At 56.9% G+C, this 16728-nt stretch overlaps 6 protein-coding genes and 3 non-coding genes across 9 annotated transcripts; 5 read left to right on the top strand and 4 right to left on the bottom strand.

The window, feature by feature from the left end:
- Positions 1 to 484: 484 nt before the first annotated feature.
- L226DRAFT_t264 lies at positions 485 to 564 on the bottom strand. The gene has a single exon. It is a non-coding gene; the product is annotated as a tRNA-Leu (tRNA).
- A 612-nt stretch (positions 565 to 1176) lies between these two features.
- On the bottom strand, positions 1177 to 3465 carry L226DRAFT_575640 (cytochrome-b5 reductase; the record flags this gene model as incomplete). The annotated part of the gene is made up of 7 exons (XM_067685230.1): positions 1177 to 1191; positions 1254 to 1632; positions 1692 to 1737; positions 2749 to 3026; positions 3080 to 3236; positions 3292 to 3370; positions 3427 to 3465. 7 exons carry the CDS (start codon positions 3463 to 3465, stop codon positions 1177 to 1179), a joined length of 993 nt encoding a protein of 330 aa, XP_067529890.1.
- A 1278-nt stretch (positions 3466 to 4743) lies between these two features.
- Positions 4744 to 5791, top strand: L226DRAFT_275873 (uncharacterized protein). Its single transcript, XM_067673518.1, has one exon. The coding sequence runs from the start codon at positions 4787 to 4789 to the stop codon at positions 5522 to 5524; it is 738 nt and encodes a 245-aa protein (XP_067529891.1). The 5' UTR covers positions 4744 to 4786; the 3' UTR covers positions 5525 to 5791.
- A 1165-nt stretch (positions 5792 to 6956) lies between these two features.
- Positions 6957 to 8632, top strand: L226DRAFT_471843 (mitogen activated protein kinase; the record flags this gene model as incomplete). Its single annotated transcript, XM_067676416.1, has 12 exons — positions 6957 to 6998; positions 7055 to 7094; positions 7145 to 7163; positions 7212 to 7341; positions 7389 to 7432; positions 7481 to 7628; positions 7675 to 7716; positions 7768 to 7954; positions 8014 to 8093; positions 8146 to 8224; positions 8281 to 8481; positions 8535 to 8632. 12 exons carry the CDS (start codon positions 6957 to 6959, stop codon positions 8630 to 8632), a joined length of 1110 nt encoding a protein of 369 aa, XP_067529892.1.
- Positions 8633 to 9523: 891 nt separating this feature from the next.
- Positions 9524 to 9603, top strand: L226DRAFT_t259. The gene has a single exon. It is a non-coding gene; the product is annotated as a tRNA-Leu (tRNA).
- A 377-nt stretch (positions 9604 to 9980) lies between these two features.
- L226DRAFT_t263 lies at positions 9981 to 10054 on the bottom strand. The gene has a single exon. It is a non-coding gene; the product is annotated as a tRNA-Ile (tRNA).
- A 250-nt stretch (positions 10055 to 10304) lies between these two features.
- Positions 10305 to 11754, bottom strand: L226DRAFT_539846 (uncharacterized protein). The gene has a single exon (XM_067681748.1). It carries the CDS (start codon positions 11689 to 11691, stop codon positions 10408 to 10410), a length of 1284 nt encoding a protein of 427 aa, XP_067529893.1. The 5' UTR covers positions 11692 to 11754; the 3' UTR covers positions 10305 to 10407.
- A 252-nt stretch (positions 11755 to 12006) lies between these two features.
- On the top strand, positions 12007 to 13268 carry L226DRAFT_539847 (uncharacterized protein). The gene is made up of 2 exons (XM_067681749.1): positions 12007 to 12857; positions 12935 to 13268. Exons 1-2 carry the CDS (start codon positions 12300 to 12302, stop codon positions 13178 to 13180), a joined length of 804 nt encoding a protein of 267 aa, XP_067529894.1. The 5' UTR covers positions 12007 to 12299; the 3' UTR covers positions 13181 to 13268.
- Positions 13269 to 15522: 2254 nt separating this feature from the next.
- L226DRAFT_575643 (uncharacterized protein) lies at positions 15523 to 15935 on the top strand (the record flags this gene model as incomplete). Its single annotated transcript, XM_067685231.1, has 4 exons — positions 15523 to 15532; positions 15597 to 15620; positions 15680 to 15772; positions 15835 to 15935. 4 exons carry the CDS (start codon positions 15523 to 15525, stop codon positions 15933 to 15935), a joined length of 228 nt encoding a protein of 75 aa, XP_067529895.1.
- Positions 15936 to 16728: the final 793 nt, after the last annotated feature.

The raw sequence follows: 16728 nt of genomic DNA on the forward strand, positions 1-16728 counted from the left end.
GTTACCCCATTCTAGGGTTGGGGTCACCGCCAAATCTGCATCCCTGGCATCCCTGGATGCTCTCATAACCCTTTGACTGACCACACTAGGGGGTGTGCTCACGCATAGTGACCTAAACACGTACATATATTTATATAAACCCACATACATCACTTTGCATAGCCCTCTACTACAGCAATATCGACATAGTAGCTTAGAGCCACAAGGACAGCAACACCCCCTTCCGCCTGTCATTTCTCAAAAACGGTACCATGGGTCACGCTAATATTTTGCACACCCCATACATATGCATCCTATCACCTATCTCTATGCCAATTTTCAGCCCAAAATTCAATGCTTACCCTGTAGGATATCCTACAAGGTGGGGTATAAATAGCAGTGCAATAGTGAATACTGGGTTCCCCTATAATAATCCACCTATTCACCGGTGAAAATCTTTGCCAGTGCACATAGTGCAGGTCAAAAAGACTCACAGAATTACTCGTGATGAGAGTGGGATTCGAACCCACGCCCTTTCGGACCAGATCCTTAGTCTGGCGCCTTAGACCGCTCGGCCATCTCACCATATATATAATACGTGTCGCATCCATAACATCACGGGCACTCTACTACGGTCGAGCTTTGACGTTGCCAGTGGTGAATCGCAGGTGGATAGCGCGCACGAGCGCACACAGATCCGTGGATGTCACGGTCTACAGGACGCCGTGCGGCTTGATGCGTATGAAGTTATCGGCGGCGACTGACCTCGCTTTGCGTCGTCAACGGCAATGTGGCCATCCTACCTGCCGGACGGTTACTACTCCTTGCGAGGCGTGACCGAGTTGTGTGGACCGAGTGTCGATCTTCCTCTCCCCGGGCGAAGCTGCCCCCACGCTGGCGAAATACCAAGACACTGATTGAGCGGTGTGCGTCGTGATCCGGGTGTATTGCCTCCCTAGCACGTCGTCCTGCTGAACGCGTTTGTGCACCCTCGTCGTCACAGTAGGCCGTTTGCAGGGGTGTTACCATCGCGCGCTCGCTCCGGAGTCCTTGCGTCTTCCCGTAGGGATCGTCGACCGCCACGTACCTTGACCTAGCAAGCTTCCGCACACGCCTCCATGTAGGGATAGTGCGGGTGGGCGAATGGGTACAATGCGTGTCTAGAGCACGAAAGCTATCTATCGAACAGCGACTACTCTAGAACTTGAAGACCTGCGACGACGAGTGTCAAAGTTAGCCTCCACGAATACACGTGTGATGCGCACGAGACGCACCTGGTCCTCATTGTACCCAAGGTCCTTCAAGACCCCACCCAACGCGCCCTGCTTCATCCCCTCCTTCTTGCCCGCCAGCGCCGCGACCTGCCCAGGGGGCCCACACACGAAGATCTTCGCCTTCTCGCCGAGGTTCGCGGGGGGCAGGTGCTGCATGACGAGCTCCTGGTTGACGTACCCCGTGGGGCCCTTCCAACCCTGCTCGGCCTTGTCGACGGTGTAGACGACGTTGAAGGTCTTGGGAAACTTGCTCGCGAGCGCGTCGAACTCTTCCTTCAGGAGGATGTCCTTCTCGGTCACGTTGGCAAAGATGAGCGTGAAGCGCGTCTTGTTCGACGGGTCCTTGAGCGCGTAGTCGAGGATCTGGTACATTGGGGTGCTGTGCGCGTGCGCGTGTGAGCGCGAGGGAGGGCATGAATAAGTGAATGCGAGACGTACATGCCACTGCCGCCGGCAATCATGCCGACCTCGTCGAACTGGTTGACTGCGAAAACGTCAGCGCGAGCGCGGGAAGGCAAGGCAGAAGAAAGCAAGACCCGGAACCGGCGAACGACCATAGGTTGGCCAGCGTCATTGAACTACGGTAAGCGGCCGCACTAGTGCACGAAGGATACAAGACAGGCGCAGCGACGTTCGAGACTTGTGATGCCCACGGCGTCGAGTGATCGCTACCGCGACTTATGGTAAGACACAAAACGCGTCCGGCACTACTAAGCGACTTTGGCCTTAGTGTGGGCAACAATGGCTTGACTCGCGGGAGGGGACAGGGCGATTACAGGCACGCCCCCCTCATGCAGTCGTGGCACCAAGAGTACGGACTGGGAACGTGCACAGAATACACCACGTGCAGCCGTTCGCGTTCACCGGGAGAGCGCCACAGGAGGGTCATGGTATGTACGCCGGTACGGACTGTTTGAAGCGCAAGCTTGAAGACTGCACAACGCTAGGTTGGCTTTGGATAGAGCCTCGACCCTCGAAGAACGGTGCCGGTACGCGCACATGTATATGTCCGATGTGATCACCAGCCGACGCACGCAACGATGCCTTGAACTGTGGTGCTCCACTGCTGTGTTCAGGACGCGCTGCGCGCCGTATCACTCGCAGAGAAGAATCGCCAGACACATATGCTTCGGACTACTGCGCGCTTCGAGGCAGCTGCAAGTCTTGTCCGGTACAAGCTCTGACTTTGAGCTCGCTGCGCTCGTCTACCCAACGCTAAACTGGTCACGACGAGCCAGGAAGTGCGACAAGAGGGGCCAGAGAGGTCGCCATCGTCGCGCACTCCCGCAGCTCTGTCTGCTACGACTGCGCAACCCTGCGAGCTCGACCGCGAGACGCGGAGAGCCGCCGCGACTGCGAGGGTGACGCATGCCGAAGGCCTTCCGTCAGCAGCTCGGCATATACACGCGTCAGACGCCGGGACGTGGTCGACGGCGCAAGAAACTCGAGAGAAAAAGAAAATGGAGAGAAATACAGAGGGAAAAATGAGACGCACTCTTGTAATCAAACTTGGGGATAGGGCCCTTGATAGACAGCTTGTCGCCGAGCTTCATCTCGTGGATGTACTTGGACATCTTGCCCTCGTCGTACTTCTTCACCAAGAACGTAAGCTCGCCCGGGAGGTCAGAAGGTGAGATGGGAGTGTAAGGGCGGATGTCGGGCTTGCCCTTGGCGTCGACGAGCGGGGCGGGGGAGTCGGGGGAGGACTTGACGATGACACATGAGGCGATAGGGAGGAGGGACGCGGTGTCGGGCGGGAGCTCGAAGATGAACCTGCGCGGGCGCGTTCGCGAGCATGCGGGAGAGAGAGGGGAAGATAGACGCACTTGGCAGTGTTGTGGTTGTAGGGCTCGACCTTCTTGAGCTTGAAGTCGACGAAGTTCTGCGGGTCGAGCGGGCTCTTGTCGGAGATTTTGGGCTTCGCGGCGGCTTGGGCTTTCTCACTGCCGTTGAGATAGAGGTAGCCGGCGAGGCCAGCGGTGCCTGTAGACGTTCGTGTCAGGCGCGAGGTGAGTTGGGTCGGAGGGTGTAAGCTTACCGGCACCGATGAGGACGTAGGGGAGGTTGGAGGACTTGCCCGCGGAGGGCGCAGTCGAGTACCGACGCGCGTTCGCGAACTATGCAGCGTTGAGTAAGTGGCAGGGACAGCGTGTGTAGATGAGAGAGCGCGTACGGCAGAGCGGGCAGCGAAGGAAGCACGAACAAAAGACATGGCGGCGGACGACTTGGACGAGCAGAAGCAACAGCAGTCAGCGTCAGACGCCCAGACGCGTCGCGCGTTCCGCCGGCGGGCTCCGTGCCGACGCCCGATATGATTCTCTCTCTCAACCTCCAGTGCGCAGGGTGGTTCTACCAAACAAACGGCGGAAAGGTCCAGGGAAACTATTCCTCACTCAATCTGTCGCTCTCTATTTCCTGAGGTCGAAGCTTCCGCACGGCCGATGTCCTGGATGCGAACCTCGCGGTGCTTCAAGCTCCAAGTCCTCAAGGTAGGTCGAAGCTTGGTGGCTCCGGAGAGGCGAGAAGTAAGTTTCTGTCGACAACTACTAGTCCTATTCACACGTACAGTAGTTCCCCCGTCACCTCACTCGCATGAATCCGACACGACACGCTCGGTCAGTCCACCTCGTCTAGCCTCGAGGCTACTCAATACACCGATATCACGGCCATTCGCCATTCGAAGGCCTCCCGAGCCAGTGTCCACGGCACAAACCGTACACTCGTCGGGAACCCGGCACCTCGCACACCATCTCCCATCCCTCTATTCGCTCAAGTTCCGGGTCAAGTCAAAGAGATAGGTTACATTCTCGCTCTTAACGACTCTACTGCCGCAAGATAACCGTTCGCACTTTTTCCTTGTCGCGGGAGCATCTATCCACTGTATGTAGGAATCCGAATCCCCGAATTCGCGCGGTCTCACCTTGCGTCAGACATCCAAATTTGGAGCCCAGTCCAACAGTCGGGGACCATAGCGTACAATCCGTGCTCGCCGCCAGGGTCCCAAGTGTATATAACACGCCCGCTGCGTTCTCGCTTATATGTGCGTACCGGTTCGTTATGCTAATACCACTGACACCGCAATTCGTGTACGTTGCTGAACGTGGAGCTTCCGAGGCTGGAGAACCCCAGATCGACTCGCAGGACGGCTGCAGCAACGCTCGACGGGAACGGATTGCGGCCACGGATGCAAGTACTACACTAGAGCTTATCCCGGATGCATGCGAGTCGGGTCCTGACATCCCCGACCTCCATTCTCTCTCCCTCAGACGGCTCTATCAAGCAGCGCACGGCGTTCCTCCCTCGATCTGTCGCTCCCAAGTCCCAGAGGACGAGTGCAGGCCCGGATCTCCTCCACGAGCGCAACTCTGCTTCAAGTCAGAATTCACTCCCCTCCTGCTCAGGCGGTCGAAGCATGAGGATTCCGGAGAGACGACTTCGAGCTTCGGGGTACTTTCTATCGACAATGCTGTCCTAGCGCAACGACTCTATTACCTCATGCGCTATGCGCCTCGCCTCGCACGAAGACACGCTCGATGAAAGGATGGCCCAGCCTCCAGCCTCGGTACGCTCATCGTCAGTTCATCTCGTCTACCCTTGACGATCAGCCGCATCACGAACGCGGCAGGCTCGCAGACCGGCGTCCGCTGGATAGCATCACGGCAAATAGGTGGTTACATCTTCGGCTAAGTACCCTGTGCTGCAATCGAACCACCCAAAAGCCTTTTCATCGGATATCTATGTCGGAATTCCACACATGGCCTGTGTGGACACTATGCTACTTGCGACGTACTCACGATGCGCATTTAATACGTACCGGCGGCGGTTTCCTTTCCCGGAGGCCAAGGCACCCGCACGGCACCCAGGATGATGCTGCCGCATTGTCGCAATCTGCCTCTTACACCAGCTGGTCGCGTACATGCGTGCTCTTTGCCAGGCAGGCATCTTTTGGGCATTCGAGCCTCCGAGACGCCAGCAGTCGGCGTCCCGTACTTGTATTGTACGCGCCGCTGCCGTTCTCCCTGGACGTAGGGACGACGAGGACGCTCCGGGGGTCTCGAGCGCGAGAGCTGCGACAGATTTCAGCTTGCTCCGAGTCGTCGGTCAATATGGCAGGGTTGGACGTCGGTGTGCGTGTCCTGTGCGCAGGGTTAGTGTCCGTGTCGTCGGATATGCCGCGCGTTGACTTAGCGTGCCTTCTGTGTGAATGTATGCGCGACCAAGTGAGTATCCGAGACAGCAGACAGGAGCCAGGACGAATACGAGAGGCGTAACCATAGAACGCGAGGACTAGCATGGCCCGCGACCGATGACGGCCCTCGAATTGGAGAACTAGGAGCTAGGATGGAGGGTAAGTACGACATAAAGGACGGATCTGGGACGTAGCTGCGGCATGTTTGGGGCATCCCAGCTAGGCTTGAGGCCCGCGTCCGCTCTTGGGTCGTCTCCAGCCCACGTCTCATTCTGACGAGGAATCCTACTGAGCTCGCGTGAACACCGGTGGACTATGGCTCGCTCGTCAGGACCGGACGTTCGTCTTCGGGGAGGGCGCCTGCGTGTCCTGTGCCAAGGGACGGTGAGTTTCGCTTCTGCGGGTATGTAACACGTTTGACTTACGATGCGTTCCGTGCAACGTTGTCGCGTCGCGCGATGTCGTGGCATGGCGAGAACCATGGTGACTGGTGGGTGCACGCACTTTATAACGCGAGTGTGGATGGACGCTACTACCCCGTACCATGTGCGCGGGCTCGAGCCTGGCACGCTCGTCTATAACTCTGCGTAATCACGCGGGCACGACAGTATAGCACTCTACATTCATCTCTGCTGCAGCTGCACCTTCCGCTACAATATGCCAAAGAAGCACTCACCCAATAGCAATAGCTCGTACGCCCTGGACTCATCGGTCTTGAACACCCCGCCAGAATGCGCCCAACCCCAAGCCTTGAGAACGCCTACCAACGTGAGACCTCCAGACTGTATACGCGAGTAAGTGTGCAGGAGGCGTACCCGAATTCTGTTGGCAATGGCATAGCAGCAATCAGGCCTTTTGAGGTTGACGATTGCGATGAGCGAAAACGCGGCGGTCGAGTACCGATGCGCGACAGGCTGAACGGTCTGACGTCAGTAGAGTGGCGCGGGCAGGGCACAGCGATGACCTCACACTCTACTAAACGCCCATACTTGCACGACGCGTCGCGCTGCTCTCGTCTTCCTAGGTTTCGCTCACCAGGCACGCTCTCTGCACTCGAGGCAAGCTGCGACAAACGACGTCATTGGCGGGAAGAGAGTTGGCGGGTCGAGAGAGGGCAACGACCGCGTGCTTCCACGTACCTGCCCCCACATACGTCATCCTAACCCTACCCTCGTCGCTCGCGCTGCAGCGGAAGCATCTGTGGGCAGAAATTGGCACAGAAAATGGAGGGCATAGAGAGCACCCGGCGGCATGGGCATCGGTCGTTTAGAGTCCAGTTGGGAGGGGCAGGGGATGAGTGGGGACGGGCGATCGCAGGGGGATGCGGGAGTAGGGTTAGGAAGGTGGCGTCTTAGATAAGCGACGCGGAAGGCATCCTCGGCTCATCCTCGACCCATCCTCTCCCCCCGCCCTGCAATCTTCAACTTGTCGCCACCTGCCATCGTCTGCTCGACCCCTGCCCGCCGCACTCGTCCTCTCTCTCGCCTCCTCAACATTGCACGCCCGCCCGCGCCATGTCTTTTGTCAAGCTCAGCATATTCGGGACTTCATTTGAAGTGCGTCGCGTGTGCTCGTGCTCATCGTTCGCGATGCGACCACCTCTTTCTCCCAGGTCACGACGAGATATGTCGACCTCCAGCCTGTAGGAATGGGTGAGTTCTCTCTTGCGATATCCATCGATCCCATACCGACCCCTTGACAGGCGCGTTTGGTCTCGTATGGTGAGTCTCCCCCAGCGTCGTTCACCAACCTGTTCCAATGCATCCCAGTTCCGCCAAGGACCAGCTCACCGGCTCGTCCGTCGCGATCAAGAAGATCATGAAGCCCTTTTCCACCCCCGTCCTCTCCAAGCGCACATACCGCGAGCTCAAGCTGCTCAAGCACATCCAGCATGAGAACGTCCGTTGCCCTACTTCTCTTCCCCGCCCTCGCTCACCTCCTCCCAGATCATCAGCTTGAGCGACGTCTTCATCTCCCCACTCGAGGACATGTGCGTACCCGTCCTTTCCCCCGTTGTTCCGGCCTGACCGCCCTTCAGCTACTTTGTCACTGAGCTCCTCGGCACCGACCTCCACCGCCTCCTCACCTCCCGCCCCCTAGAGAAGCAGTTCATCCAGTACTTCCTCTACCAGATCCTCCGTGGTCTCAAGTACGTCCACTCTGCCGGCGTCGTCCACCGGGATCTCGTAAGTAGTGCCTGTATGCACTTGGCCCTCTCTAACACCGCCCCAGAAACCGAGCAATATCCTCATCAACGAGAACTGCGATCTCAAAGTGCGTCCCCCTCCGTGCATACTGTCGCCCTCGCTGACGCTCGCCACCCAGATCTGCGACTTTGGCCTCGCGCGCATACAAGACCCCCAAATGACTGGCTACGTCTCCACCCGCTACTACCGCGCACCCGAGATCATGCTCACATGGCAAAAGTACGACGTCGCTGTCGACATCTGGAGCGCCGGCTGCATCTTTGCAGAGATGCTCGAGGGCAAGCCGCTCTTCCCGGGCAAGGACCGTGAGTGTATTTCGCGTCCCCTATACGTCATACCTGACCCGCGCGCGCTCGCCCGCTAGATGTACACCAGTTTTCGATCATCACTGAGCTGCTCGGTACGCCCCCAGAGGACGTCATCCAGACCATCGCCAGCGAGAACGTGCGTATGCTCTGAGTCTCATACGCGACCGTCCGCTCATCCATCTGTTTAGACCCTCCGCTTCGTTCAGAGCCTGCCGAAACGCGAACGTGTACCGTTCAGCGAGAAGCTGCACTGCAATGACCCAGTCGGTGCGTACCTTTGTCGCCGTCTGCTCCCGTGCCGCGCTAAGAAGCCTTCTCCGCAGCGATCGATCTTCTCGAGAAGATGCTCGTCTTCGACCCCCGAAAGCGCATCACCGCGACCGAGTCCCTAGCGCACGAGTACGTCGCACCTTATCACGATCCGACGGACGAGCCCGAGGCGGCAGAGAAGTTCGACTGGAGCTTCAACGACGCGGACCTCCCCGTCGATACCTGGAAGGTCATGATGTACAGCGAGATCCTTGGTACGTTCCCCTCTTCCTACGCGCGCGTTCACGACTAACAACGCGTTGCGCAGACTTCCACCAGGTCGGCGACTCGCGATTAAACGGCGGCGTCCCAGAAGGCGCACTCGCAGGCCCTCAAGACCAGTCTGCGATCGCCGCGGCGGCCTAACGGACTCCTCTCTTGTTTGTATCTTTCTTGTCCTCACTGTAGCATTTACCTATTATCGTGCGGACCCATTAGATGGCATCTCCCCTTCCCCTTCTCGCGCGTCCTCGTCGGTGTCCTGTCCGTGCTTCATTGTCCCCATGTCCAATGTCCAGTGTCCAATGTCCAACGTGTCGTAACTTGTCTCCTGTACTACCACCACTACCACCTCGAAACCCCGAAATCCCGATTACCCGTCTCGCGACCCCATGAATCCATGATCCACGAATCACGAATCACGATCTACTATTCCTCCCGTCGTCGACGTCCCTACTTGCAGGTCTTCTCGCGCGCGCGCATCCACCGTTCCTCGTCCGTTTGTTGTGGCATACTAGTACTACTCTCTTCTCGTACGCAGCAATGAGCTTGGTCCCGCGTCCGCGTGTGTCGCAGGGTCAGATGTCCGCCGCTCGCGGTGTGCATCTGTGCGGCGTTGTGATACCCCCTCCTCGTACAACCTTGTTGCCTCACCTCACTTCTTGCCACCGTGCGCGTTGAGGCTGGAGGTAGGCCGTAGTAGGTAGCCGTAGCACTGTATTTTCCCGAGTAATCAAAGCATACATACACGCGCATACTTTCCCCGGGAGGAGGAGGGAGGGTGCCTGGGGTCGGATAATTCCCAACTTGTGCGCGCCGCCGGTCGCGTTGGACTGACCAGTCTAAGAACCGACAAGCGCATTTACGACGCGCGGTTTGTTGTTCAGAGTTCCGGCAGCTTAGCACTCTAAATAGGACTGCGACTGCACAACGCGGCATGCTCGCTGTCAGCTGTGTCGTCTCGACTCGCCGTTGCTCATTCCGTTTCTGTGCGCGAACCGGTACTCACATAGAGTATCACATTCACTCGGCATACATGGTGAGATGGCCGAGCGGTCTAAGGCGCCAGACTAAGGATCTGGTCCGAAAGGGCGTGGGTTCGAATCCCACTCTCATCATTCAAGAGCCGAGTGCGGCCACGTTTTTGCTGGCCACGAGAAATCATCGTCTTCGTCCAGGCTTTTCTGATGAAACAGAATCCCACTCTCCATTTTTTCGGCACTCCGTCCTGGAGCAAATCGGGGCACCCATTGTGTAGATAGTTTGTACGCGGGAGTGGTCACAGCAGCTTGACCAGGACCGACACATACACAGCAGATACATGTGTTGTGCCACCGCGTTACTGGTTAACCACTCCCAATGGACTCCTCCTGCCTAACTTTCCTGACTCTTGCCTTCCATACCATGTTGACGTCCACTCTATTCACCGAGAGCTCCCACCACACGGGAACTTTGCGGTGTAATGATAATAAAAACACCGTCGTACAAGTCAAATTGGCCAACGCCGGGATCGAACCGACGACCTTGGCGTTATTAGCACCACGCTCTAACCAACTGAGCTAGTCGGCCTTCTGTGTAAGTTTCTGATGCACACCTTGTTCGGTGCGGGTTATGTGCCTAGTCGTTCCACTGAATGCAGCTCGAGACGAAAAGTGAGTTGAGGATACGGAGGTAGGGTTAGCAAACACCTTCTGTCATATGCGAACTTACCGTCCGGGCGCACCGGCGCCCTTCCTTCCAAGTACTAGTACGTTCCAACATCGATGTCGAATCTTCCTCAGACATAAAGCCCTTGTCGAGCAGCTCAGGAACAAAACGTAGCTCGCGATCTCACTGTATGTACGTACATCCACCGGAACCCGAAAGCGGGCGCACTAAACCCCGATGCTTGTCCTCCATATTCAGTACAGTACAGTTACTACTCATCGCTGCACTTCAGCCGCCATCATCTGCGCAGCCTCAAGCACGGTCGGACGCTTGGGCACAGAAACCGAAACCCCGTCAGCGCTCTTGATAGCAATGAGCATCGGGTCCGTCCGCACAACGGGCTCGACGTACTCGACAACCTTCACGAGCTCGATCCCGGCCTCGTCGCACGCCGCCTTGGCGCTCACCCACCCGAACGGCTCCTCCGCGCCCGTGCGCACGACGATCTTCCTCCGCTTCCCATTCCTGCGCTCGTCAGTGACGTCCGGCTGCACGGACTCAGACTCGGACTCGGACCCAGACGGAGACGGAGACAGAGACATGAACCCGCGCCGGACAGCTGCGCTGACGTTGTACTCGATGAGCGAGCTGAACGCCTGGCGTCCCTGGATACGCATCACAGGCGGCGCGTCGAGCGTGAGCGTCTCCACCGACGCAGGCGGGCGCAGCGTCTTGAGGAACACGGGGCTCTCGATGTGCAGGTGGCGCAGATTGGGGAAGCTCTCGAGGAGCGTCGCAGCGAGACAGCACGCGAGGTGACCATCGGCACGGCGAGGGCGCCAGTCGGTGCTCGGGCACTCGCAGATCGGGACGTGTGCGAGACGGAGGGAGGTCACCCGGGGAAGGTAAGGCGGGGCGGCGCTGTGGTTCGCATAGTTGAGGACTTCGAAGAAGGTGGCGAAGTGCACGCTTCGGAGGCTCGGAAATGATCGGAGTGTGGGGAAGAGCAGCGCGGGAACGATTTGTTTCACGACTGGCCAGGAAGAGCCGGGTGCGGGCGCAACGGTCACGGAGAAGGCGTCGGGGATGATGTGCGTGAGCTTTGCGAGGACATAGCCCCAGGTGCGACGATGGGTGTCGTCGGTCTCTCTGCTAGAGATGTCCCTGTGGTGGCGAGCTTGGTCGCTTGCGCCCGTGAACCCTTCAATGCGGAGGTGTGAACTCTTGTAGAGGTCTCGACGGAACGCGAGCAGGTCGTCCTCCGGAAGCTCGAGGTTGTAATACTGGTCGATCCGCAGGGAAGACCGCTTGTTTCCGACGACTGCCTCCGCCGCCCTGTAGCTCCTGTCCGCGTAAAGGTCCATGTCGTCCGTACTGAACCGCGAGACGTCTATGATCACGCAATGTGTCGCAATGCGAGAGAGCAGCGTATGCAGGACAGCATCAGCTGTGGCGAGGGTGGCGAAGAACACCTTGCGCTCGGTAGCGGAGGTGGTGGACGTCCATGCGTACTCCAGAATCTGCTCAATTGTCTCGTTCGGGAGGCAAAGGCGGGCCATGTTATCCGTAGAGTCCATGACTATGGCGAGAGGATGTGGCGAAAGGCGGTCGGTGAGTGGTGAAGGGAAAGAAGGGATGGTACGATGGACAGTACTCACAGCGCGCAAGTAATTATTTGACAGCGCATCGGCAGGTCCGCGCCTGCGCGGCGTGTATGCGGACTTGCCTCATCGGGTCTTCCGCTTCAGCCCAACCGCCATCCGACGTCGAGGCAGGATAATACGTACTTAGGATGCCGGAGGCAGTGCTCCAACCCCCTGTCGCACTGGCAGTCTTGTCGGTTGCTCCAGTCTTGACTGAGCGTCTGACTCGATGCCGGACATGGCGAAATATAACGTTAGCGATACGATGGAGTAGCAATGAAGTGCTGGACGTGCAACGGCGTCGCTTTAGCAAAAACGACGCGAGTTCTGAAGCGATGGGACACGATCACGTGAAGTGGCGAGGCGAATCCCCAAACTCGTGTCGATGTTGCACGACAACTCTCAACAGCTCAAAGGGGCCGGTACACATAGACAACTGCGGGCACGAACACCAAACTAGGAAGGCGGATTGACAACTTTCGAGCCGTTGAAAGTCTCCAGGCTCCGCCTCGTGTCACGATGACATGATACATCTCGTTGTGTACTTTGTGGCACAACTATCAGTCCAAAATGACAGCGGTCGCCTCACATCAAGAAGAAATACGTGCATGGCCAAGATCGGCTTTTCTTGGTCTCGTGTAACGAAGATCCGACGCCAATTGCTAGCGAGTAGAAAACGAGTTATTGAGGAGACGAGTATAAGGACGAGACAGACACAATGCACGCGGTTCCTCCAAGCACCGAACCGCAGTAGAATAATTTCTGGACAGTCGAGACACCAGAGAGCATGTCTGACCGCCACATGCACCATGATCCAGCCAGGACTCATACCGGCCAGCGAGCTCGAGGGCCCGCCGCCCCACATTGCCATGGACAATATCCACACAACAAACCAACAACGCGAGACCCAAGCAGCGGGAACACTCACAGTCACAGTCGCTCACGCCCACGCCATCATCATCCCTCATCCCAGCCAGATCCGGTTCTACTCCTCCTGGCAAGATGGACCGGCGTGGCGAGTCCATCGACCGAGTTCCGTGTCATTGAAGGCATCCGATATACGTACAAATTTGCTGTACAACCTTCGGAGCGCATCCAAGTAGGCGAGGGAGAGAGAGAGTCAAGATTTTAGCTTTGTCGTCGATCGCGTACTGCATACCGGCGGAGGGGCTCAGGAGACGAGGACGATAGTGATCACGATCACCAACAAATGAACTGCGTATCGGAGGTCGACCTGGAGATGTCGAGCGAATGCGGAATGTTCAATCAGCCAGTGACGCAGAGTACAGCGAGAGAGAGACGACGGGTCCAAAACAGAGCAGCGACACTAGTCAGCTGGAACTCCTCGCCGACACGGAGAACTGTGTCAGCGTGCGGAGGAGAGATATGTCGACTGTCGCGTTGACTGCATGCCGATACACGAGATGCCCGCAAGCCGTCAGGTACACACATGCCTTCGTTAGATAGTATCCGTGAGGAGAAGTCGAAGCCTGAAGGGACGGAGATGAGAGTTGCAAGAGAGATGTTGTATGGATTGTACATACTTAGGTTACAACCGAGTTACAACCGAGTATTTACTTCCCTTAATTATTGGGCTATCGGGACATTTCTTATCGACTTATCTGTGACTACTTATCTCGTTCTTACCAACTTTCATCTACGGCTTTGGGACTGAACTGTTTTGTTCGCCTTCCTCATACTCGACCTCGCCGGCGCAATGACTCGGATCTCCGCTGTCTTGTCTCAAGTCAGTGGTCTCTTTTATGTGCATGTATCTTTCTGCTCTCTATGATGCATACGTCACCATTCTCCTGCCATGTTCGAAGAGACACGCTGCCGCCTCGAATATTGCACGACGCCTCGGAACTCACTGGGCGTTAGTCTTTGTTCGGCCTCGTTGGCGGCGATGGTGGTCAATGACCAGTAAGTATGGAGGGGCACGATTGGTGCTAGTGGCGCAGCACGGAGACTCGTTGCTGGTATGTTGAGTACGTGATCCGTGCTTTACGGCGACGCTGTCTCGTTGCCTCGAACCTGGTCAATCAGTCTGATTACTCTCGGAGTAGAGAGTACCGCCACGCTCCACCTAAACTAGCTTCCTTCAGGTCGACGCCGCGGCGTCGTGCAATCCTCGACGCTACGTATCAGGTGGCGCTCTATCGAGAATGCGGCCCAGCCCGGGCATACCGGACAACGTACATCTATGTCGAGGCGCTGAAGGTCTCGTCTATGTCACACCCCGGGATACATCGGGTGGAATTGCCAGTTTGTCGGCCTAGAGTAGGCGCATTCTCGTCGTCTTCGAGTCCTGAATTGAAGATGAACAGCCTCGTTGAAGGGTGAGTTTCCATTTACCCGATTACCCGCGAGATAAGCTCATGTGTACACAGTTTGTACTAGCCTGTCGCGAATGATTTCGCCACATAATGGACCGATGCGAACATGCTACTCTGCGATTTTGATTCCACAAGCCTCGTCGCCGCGAGGTAAGTACTCTTCATCGCTCGCCGGGCCGAGGCTGCGATCCGACGCCTCTCGCAATTATGCGAGCATGTCAACACCAGTGACTTTATTGGCGTGTCTCCATACCGTCTCGGGCCCGAGCTTGGAAAATGCTGCTGCATGCATCGCAGGTAAGCATCGACGAGTCAGAGGTCGTATTGAGCGGCGGCGAAGAGCGCGCCCGGACAGCGATCCGCTCACGGATCCCAGTGCAGTGGTGACTACGCTCCATTCTACAACACTCCGCGTCCACGTTGGGTCCAAGGCGGTGCGCGCTGAGTATGAATCTGAACATGTAATCATTCAGATGCAGGGTTAGACCGGCAGAGGTTATTTTTGAGCAGCATCTGGCGCTCATGGTATCGAGTGAGTACTTTCAAGTTCTCTCTTTGCGTTACTAAGACTCACGTATGGTTCTAGAAGATATCTATGCTCTGGGGTCCTCGTAAGTAGCCGCTCCGCGCTTCAGTTCGATCCCCAAGGATGACGACACCAACGATTCGCGGTCTGGTGGCCGGGGCGACAGGCTGGTAGTCATATTGTCGCCTCTCACGACAAACCGAGCTACCAGTCTCCGTCCCGGGAGGCCTTACGTCCAACTCGGACCGCGCACCGCTGACGCCAGACCAACGGGCTATCGCTACCGCAATTTTCGCCTCATTCTTCCGTTGACACCGGGCGCACCAGGGGCGCGACGCCGGCCAAGTCTTGGAGAGGATTTCTCTTTCTCAGTGATACTCCCGTGCCGTGCTTCAGACAACAATGGCAAGTAAAAGCTGGCATGACCAACATGCTTTCGTATGTGGTATGTTGCAACGTTCGACGCCTGGGTAGTACTGCGGGACTGACCGTACGCCTCTCTTCATCAGTCTAGCCCTGGATTGGGCGCCCGAAGGACGGCGACGACTCCACGCCGCCATGCACCGTCATGCACGGCGGGGATGACGGTGTTGCCATTGGTATACCGAGTGGGGCGGTCCTGGAAGGGGGCATTCGGTCGCTTTGCGGAGGCGTTCAGTTGCTCTGCGGAGGCGTTCAGTTGCTCTGCGGAGGCGTTCAGTCGCTTGCGGAGGCGCAATAGACTGGTACGCCTCTCATCTCCTCCTACTGCGGCACACAGACATATGGACCTCCGGGGCGTACTGGACGGTATAAAAGATCGGTGAGTGCAGACGTTCTCGACAACCACAGAACCTCTCGATTCGTCTTTCAACACCCACCAAACTCAACACCCGCATCAACATCATGGCCGATCGTAAGTCACTGTTTCGATGAATTTCCTTTGATACTGTCCGCATAGTATTTACTTGCGCTCGCAGGCTGGACCGTACAGCTCAACAACTGTGAGCATTGGATGCTCTTCTGATCGTATCTCATGCTGACGCTGTGAACTTCTGAATAGACCTGCAGGAGCGGCAGGCTCTCCACATTCTGTCCTGGGACGAGTTGCTCGTTGGTCCGCCCGGTAACAGGGAGTGGCAGATGACCTGCGTCAGTGAGTACTGTGGAGTCCTGGCGATTGTACGGAGGATTACTCATACTGGGCGGATCTCTTAGTAAACGGAGAGTCGAAGGGCGTCGGAGTCGCCGCAACGAAGGGAGCTGCCAAAAACAAGGCGGCAAAGGAAGCTTTGGCTGCAATGGGACAACCAGTGTAGCCAGGCATTGATACTCTAGCACATTGGGCTTGTACGATAGATGTCTTTCGACAGTGTATTCGTTGATGTTATCCGCCATCATGTAGTTCGTTCAAATGAAATGATTTCGAAGTTCACAAAGCACTACTTAGCGGACAAGCAGGACAGATCGCCACAGGTGACGACAGTACGAACCAGACTCAAGTAGTTACCGAAAGTTCCAGCCACGATATCAGCGTACGAACCCTCTTGAGCTATGGATTGAGCCGTCTATCGCACTTAGTCTTCTCGCAAGGTGGGACCCGCCCACTACACCTCATCCGGATTCTCGCCACCACATGCATGTCGCAGCAGTTCCCCGCACGTATGGTCGCTTGCATCCTCCAAAGGATAGACTCCAGGCCGTCTCGGTCGCAAGCACGCGGTGCTGCACGCTATGTGCATGTGTGGCGTACGAGGCCCCGGGCGATAGTATAATAGGGGCGGTCAGAGTACGGGTTTCGAGGTCGATTCGAAGTCGATTCAAATCGATGCTTGACGATTAATGATAGGCAGCCGCCCTGCGAAACTAGGCCATGAGGATTGTTTCAGAGCACGACGTCTCTAACAAAGCGTACCTTGTCCGATAAATAGGCGTCTTGAACTCATTTTAGCTCCGTGTTCCAAGGGGGCCATAGAAAGCGAGAAGCGAGTAAGTCGTGCCAAGTTCGAGAAGTTAGTTTGCCTGTCTCGTGATTAGGAGTGAAGTTCAGATACGCCCGGTCTCGATCGATATACCGTATAGCGAGCGACGGGAGGACATCTCCCGCTACCT

Source organism: Lentinus tigrinus (assembly GCF_003813185.1).
Source record: "Lentinus tigrinus ALCF2SS1-7 unplaced genomic scaffold L226scaffold_48, whole genome shotgun sequence".
Taxonomy (NCBI): domain Eukaryota; kingdom Fungi; phylum Basidiomycota; class Agaricomycetes; order Polyporales; family Polyporaceae; genus Lentinus; species Lentinus tigrinus.

Excerpts from the sequence above, each read along its gene's own strand:
- L226DRAFT_539847 (XM_067681749.1), top strand. The coding sequence starts at position 12,300 with ATGATACATCTCGTTGTGTACTTTGTGGCACAACTATCAGTCCAAAAT. Across the intron at positions 12,858-12,934 it reads GTACAAATTTGCTGTACAAC|CGGCGGAGGGGCTCAGGAGA; the intron begins CTTCGGAGCGCA and ends CGTACTGCATAC.
- L226DRAFT_275873 (XM_067673518.1), top strand. The coding sequence starts at position 4,787 with ATGAAAGGATGGCCCAGCCTCCAGCCTCGGTACGCTCATCGTCAGTTC.
- L226DRAFT_539846 (XM_067681748.1), bottom strand. The coding sequence starts at position 11,691 with ATGGCCCGCCTTTGCCTCCCGAACGAGACAATTGAGCAGATTCTGGAG.